Source organism: Pseudophryne corroboree, chromosome 3 (genome assembly GCF_028390025.1).
Source record: "Pseudophryne corroboree isolate aPseCor3 chromosome 3, aPseCor3.hap2, whole genome shotgun sequence".
In the NCBI taxonomy this organism is placed as follows: Eukaryota; Metazoa; Chordata; class Amphibia; order Anura; family Myobatrachidae; genus Pseudophryne; species Pseudophryne corroboree.
Window position 1 is genome coordinate 467,443,197 of NC_086446.1, and position 5,860 is coordinate 467,449,056.

The 5,860-nt window shown below is 43.3% G+C and overlaps 1 protein-coding gene across 1 annotated transcript; it reads right to left on the bottom strand.

The window, feature by feature from the left end:
* Nucleotides 1–707: 707 nt before the first annotated feature.
* CBX4 (chromobox 4) lies at nt 708–5,350 on the bottom strand. Its single transcript, XM_063960742.1, has 5 exons — nt 4,903–5,350; nt 4,786–4,829; nt 3,621–3,686; nt 2,811–2,877; nt 708–2,629 (listed from the first exon to the last, which is right to left on the bottom strand). The coding sequence occupies exons 1-5, from the start codon at nt 5,290–5,292 to the stop codon at nt 1,328–1,330; spliced, it is 1,869 nt and encodes a 622-aa protein (XP_063816812.1). The 5' UTR covers nt 5,293–5,350; the 3' UTR covers nt 708–1,327.
* Between the last annotated feature and the right edge of the window lie 510 nt (nt 5,351–5,860).

The window sequence follows — 5,860 nt, forward strand, 5'->3', positions numbered from 1 at the left end:
ATATCTATATAATTGAATAGGTTTTTCCTTCTTTTCTGGCCCACTTATGCTGGATTCCTTTTCATATTGAGTTCAAAACAGAAGCTAGATTTTAAATGTTATCCATTCCTGTCTGCAGTGTGTTGCATTTCTTTAAATTGGACTATTCATAGTGTTCTAGCATTGGTTATTTGGTGCTGGTCCTCTTATTGATTATGGTACTCGGTCATGGTTATTTATAAAGTACAAATCTAAAACATATGTGGCAACCCCTAGAACCCACAATGCAAGTTAGCAAATGTCCGTTCTGGAAAAACCGAAAACTGGAAATTATTTATTGGGTGGAATATTTACAGTTTCCCCATCCCTAAGGTTTACTTACCTGGGGTTCAGTGTTCAGAAGGGCCAAAGTGCCCCAAGTTCTTGTGCAAGTGCATATCTGGTGCTACCCTGCTGATTCCTGCACACTCCCAGTGAAAAAGAGGCCAGAGTATCTGGAGCTATTAGCAATTATTGTAGGACTGCGCTTGCTCCCATCACCCTGATATATCTGCTGCCCAGCAGCATGTTTTACATCAACAATTTACTAGCAGCAAGTGCCAGGTGTGCACAGGACACAGAAAGGCATTCTGGACGTTGCAAATACTGCAACCCAGGTAAGTACATTTTGGGGTGATGCATATAGCTATGTTACCCGGTGGCATTATGCTTTAAACACAACATTAATGTTTTATTTATATCCGAGTTTCACTTTTATTATTCTTCAATATTATGTAGCACTTAACCGAGGCCGCAGGCATGATAAGCCAGGGGCCATACCATGCTGCTTACATAACATTTCTTCATTTAATATTTACAACCAAGCAGTTACTGGAAGCATAACATGTCTAATAGCAGCATTTTCCTAGCAAAAGCTCTGGATTGAAATTGTTTCTGTATACCAACAATACACCAAAAATATACAAAATTATCATATATGTCAGGTTAAATTCAGTGTAAACTCATTCAATTCTGGCAACAAAATAGTTACAACAAAATTGTGTTTCACACAAAAAATATTTTTTTAACAATTCAAGGCTTGGTTAAATCTACACATATAAATAACTAACAAATAAATAGATCAATTTTTCAGGTTTACAAATGACGGTGGTGTTTCAGTCTCCATTGGAAAGGCCTGCACATACAACAGTCATTCAGACTGTTCAGCTATGAAGTGCTTTAAAGGATGCCAAATTTTCAAGGCTAGGAACAAGAAAAGATAATCCGGTATGATGCACCACAGCTGTTGTTCTCCCTGAATGAAAATATTGCAGATCGCAGACTGACCCTGAAAAGGTAGACCGTGCGGTTACACGGTTATATATTCCTTAAAAGTAACAGTGAGACAGTTGGCTGTTACATCCGTAATTACAATATTCCCAAAAAAAGGTCTGAATACAGTCCGTGGTTCCTCTTTTGGACTGTCTGCTTCAGTGGGCTGGGACTCCTTAGAGCTCTGCATCCCGTGTTTATTAGTCTCCTGGTCACTGTCACACCTGGACTTCACGCAGCGCAAATCTATGGGCTCATCCAAATCAGAATCAAGGAGAATTACATCTGGCTCTTGTGGAGACACAGGCACACAGTTCTGCACAGCCTGATTCTCCATTCTGTCAGAAGCACTCACACTTTGTGAAGCGAGTATTTTCTTGCAAGGCTCTCTTGGCGCAGTCATTTCAGCCAGGCAACGCTTTCTAGGATTAGTATACACTATATCCTTAGGAGACACTTCACTAACAGAGAAACTAGATGCACTTGACCGTGAGGCAATGTCCTTCTTGGTAGTGAGCTGCAAGGGCTGATCACTGATAGACTCTGTATTAGAATAGGTTCTCTGGAGGCCAGTGAGAGGAACTGGCCCTCTGTCCCCGTAACCTCTGGCCTCATTCATCCTCATTTTGGACTCCACTCTCTTCTTCCAGTGCTCCTGTTTTTCTTCAATGACTTTACAAGTTCTGTCTACATTACAGACACTCTGGGTTGCAGTATTTACAACCTCCACTTTCTTTCCTGGCTCAGCAGTCCCACAATCTTCCTCCGAAGATTTAATTTTAACCGACTGCATCCCATTTTCCATATATTTACTCATAACTATAACAATCCTCCCATTCTTGTTTTTGTTTTTCACAATCTTCATTTTCCCCCCAATTCCATTTCCTGAACCTTCCTTAGTAGATGGACTGGTGGAGGCTCCACTTGAGAGACTATTCTTTTCCAACATATTTAAAGCCAGTCCAGTACCATTCTTTGCAGGAACCCCCAAGTCTACAGATTGACTATGAGTCCACGATTCCCTGTGTCTATTACTTTGATCAGCACAAATTTGGGGATCCTTCACAGAAGGATATTGGTCATACATTTTGGGATCTGGTTGATAATGATGATGTTTTTTGCTGTTGAGCTGGTAATAATATTTCCGTTTGTTGCTTGAGTGGTGTTTCTCAGTGTGATCCTTCCCGTTGGGCTGATATTGGTGGTGTTTTTTGCTGTTTAGTTGATACTGGTGTGGTTGGCTCTTTGTAATTGACACCATGTCCAATTTAGTACGTTTGTCCACAGAGGAGTCCTGAAGTCCAATTAAGACATTAGACCGACGAGCAAACGAAGGCATCTGCAACAAAAGAGCCACATCAGCTTTAAAAGAGCTAGTATTGACACAGAGGAAGACTCAGATATTAAGCTAAACATAAAAGGATTTTGTCTGCATTTGCACATAGGAAATCCTGAAACCCCGAACTCACCCATATAAAAGTAATAATCTATAATTATGTTGCAAAAAGCCAAAAACTTACCGATAAGATGTGGTGCTTCGGTTTAGGGCCACGTTTTCTATAACCCATGATCTGCTCCTGCCTCTCTCTATATAAAAATCGGACAGAGACTATTAATGTTATCAATCATTACCAAGTAACACATACAGCATTACAGGTGAAACTGAACAGCTGGTAACCCGTATAAACTTGCACATTGATAAATTTGCATCTTCTTACAGATATTATTTGCTTCTATTGAAGCAGATATAAATAAAATTGTAGAAAGAACAGAGAAAGTATTCCTCCAATGGGAATTATATAAACCATAGAAGCTTGTCTAATATCAAATTAAAAAATGTTGAATAAAAAAGGTAGCACAGTATGCTGGATACTAAAATCTACAGATGCAGACTTTATGCTAATGATCTCATTAAAATGCACAGGGCAGAGTACATGCAATTCAAGGCTGGGTAGACTCTGCTGCACACTGTTTACATAATGTCAGAAAAAGCCAAGAGAGGATTTCTGGAGTGGGCGGAGGTAAAGACGTCTTCTCACAACTTTGCAGTGGAACCCAAATTGCCAAAATTATAAATCTCTAATTGCTAAAAGCACAATTTAGGAAAATTTACACATACCACCTGCCAGGCAACTAAGTGGCTCATCTGAAACTGATGATATTAAAGATATTCTTTATAAGATTACCTTGCCAGATTCCTTGCCACTAAAACACAAATGTATCCAAAATATCTCATCTTAAAGCAAGATTGTAAAATAATAATTTGGGTTTCACAGTTGTACTTAGAATTAATTTACAAAGATACTTATATAAATGTATCAATCTCTCACCTGTTCTGGAAGGCGACCAAAAGTCGAGGGTCCAAAATATTTTCCTCTGGCTCCCATGTGTTATACCTGGAAATGACAAAGTCACATTAGCACAGGTGTAGGAATGTTTATGCTGTGGGCAGGGAGTTTTGTAGTACAGTTCTCTAAGTCCACATTGCTGTACGACTTGCTGTTCTCCCCAGGTTAAGACAGCAATACTAGCCTAAACTTCAGACGTACTATGCAGAAAAAGAACAGTTACTAAGAATTAACAACTTCAATATAAACTCCCACTGCAGCCTTTTCATTCTGCCACCTTCTCCACTTAATCTTTTCCCGAATGTGATATTGCACCAACTCTCCAACATGCCCTTACCAGGGGACCCTACTCCTCTTGCCTACCTCTAGTAACATCTAATTAGGTTACCCTAATACATGCCATCTTTATCTGTATCATGTAGTAAGGGACCCTCTGCCACCCACTGGGAAGACAGTACAGTAGACTGTAAAGAGATAGCATCTTCAAGTGATATTGCTGCTGACTCACCACGGACATATAGAAATGACTTGGAGAAATACAGCAAATGTGTTATTGATGCGTCCAATATATAGGATAATGGAATTAGGATGGATGTATTTATGCACACTCTCACAGCTAATGGTGTGAGGTTCCTCATCCACAAAAAGGATCCGTTTACTTGGTAAGTGCGGCTAGGGCAGACATGCAGAGTATGTCACAGAGATATCAGGACGAAAAAGGAGGTTCTGATTGGAAGAAGGGAGACTGATGTGGAGGGATAGAGGATTGTGAGGAGAGAGAGGGAAAGAGGCAGGGAAAGAAATTCCATCCTTGGCAAAAAGCGCATTCCCCACCCCCATACAGGGCCGAGATAGTGCCAGCCTGCACCTAACCCCTTGACTGCCAGCAATTATTTTAAATGATTTTCAAGTGACTCCCCCACCCTACACCCGCTGCTTATAAGGGCATAGAGAGGCAGGTGTGATGGAGACATATTCTATTCCTTCCTGTGCGTTCTCTAACACAGAATGCCGAAATCTCACCATCCAGATGCTAAACGACCTGAGCAATGTCATGCCAGGCCACCATGGGCAACGTAATGCCAGGCAGCAGCTGGATTGCTGCAAGGGCATACCACCTATACGAATGTGAAAGACAGTCACTTACTTGGAAGACCACCCTCTCCACTTCACCAGGTATTCCACTCGGCCCTGCCAGGAGAGAGAGAGAACAGTCAGAGCCCAGCAGCAGCGGGTGCAGCGTGCCGGCGGTCCGGTGCCTTACCTTGCGGATACGCTTCTTCTCGATGCTCTCTACTGCAAATACATGTTCCCCGGCCGCAGGCAGCTCCATGCTGCCCGGGTGCAGGGGGCCGGAGCTCCGAGCCCGGTGTGCCCTCTGCAGCTCGGTGGAAGCAGAACACCTTCTCCGGTCACCACCGCCGCTGCCTGCTCCTGAGCTCCGACTAGCCCTGGCCGTCTGCACCCTGCTCCCACTGCAGCGCACACTCTGTCCCCGGGCGTGATGGATTGCTGCGGAGCCCTTCCCTATGGCGGCAGTCACCGAGATCCCAGCAGCAGCAGCTCCTGCAGACCCAACAGCGCTCACACTCCGCTCTCCCAACTTGTCCGAGGCGCTTCTCAGGCAGCAGCAGAGCAGCCCGCACTCTGACATCACGGGGCGGAGCCTCCAGCTGTCACCGAGCAACCACAGAGCTTGCTGGTTGGTCGCTTACAGTATGGCCCCGCCTCCCGGAGCTTGCGAGCTGATGGGGGAAGGGAGACAGGGGGAGAGGGGACATTAAAGTACTGGAAACATTAATGAGGACTCAGCACAGCTAAATAACCAGACCCTTCTACTATGTGCTGCACAGGCCTGGTGCGGGCTATGTCAGGGTGCTCTCCTGTGCAAGCCCACCTCTGCAGAGCCCATGCAGAGATCCCCCCCTAGCCAACATTACATGTAAATATGTAGTGTGTGTGTGTTTTATGCATGTATGTATGTAAGTATATATATATATATATATATATATATATATATATATATGTGTGTGTGTGTGTGTGTGTGTACATCTATCTACAGTATGTTCTGCATACTTGCTGCCCAGCAAAATGCTATTAATAGCCTGTTATGTTCTATTTTCTGCTTTGCAATGATGTGAAATCACCCTTACTTGAGCCCGAGCAGCTTAGTGTGAGTAATAATGTTGAAGATTAACAGGTCTGAAAGCACCAACCAAGGC

What these genes read in the sequence shown, in the direction of transcription:
- CBX4 (XM_063960742.1), bottom strand. Translation starts at nt 5,292, where the DNA reads ATGTCAGAGTGCGGGCTGCTCTGCTGCTGCCTGAGAAGCGCCTCGGAC. An exon ending in TTGGTCGCCTTCCAGAACAG is followed by an intron (nt 2,878 to 3,620) that starts GTGAGAGATTGA and finishes ATTTTTATATAG; the next exon opens with AGAGAGGCAGGAGCAGATCA. An exon ending in CGAAGCACCACATCTTATCG is followed by an intron (nt 2,630 to 2,810) that starts GTAAGTTTTTGG and finishes CTTTTGTTGCAG; the next exon opens with ATGCCTTCGTTTGCTCGTCG.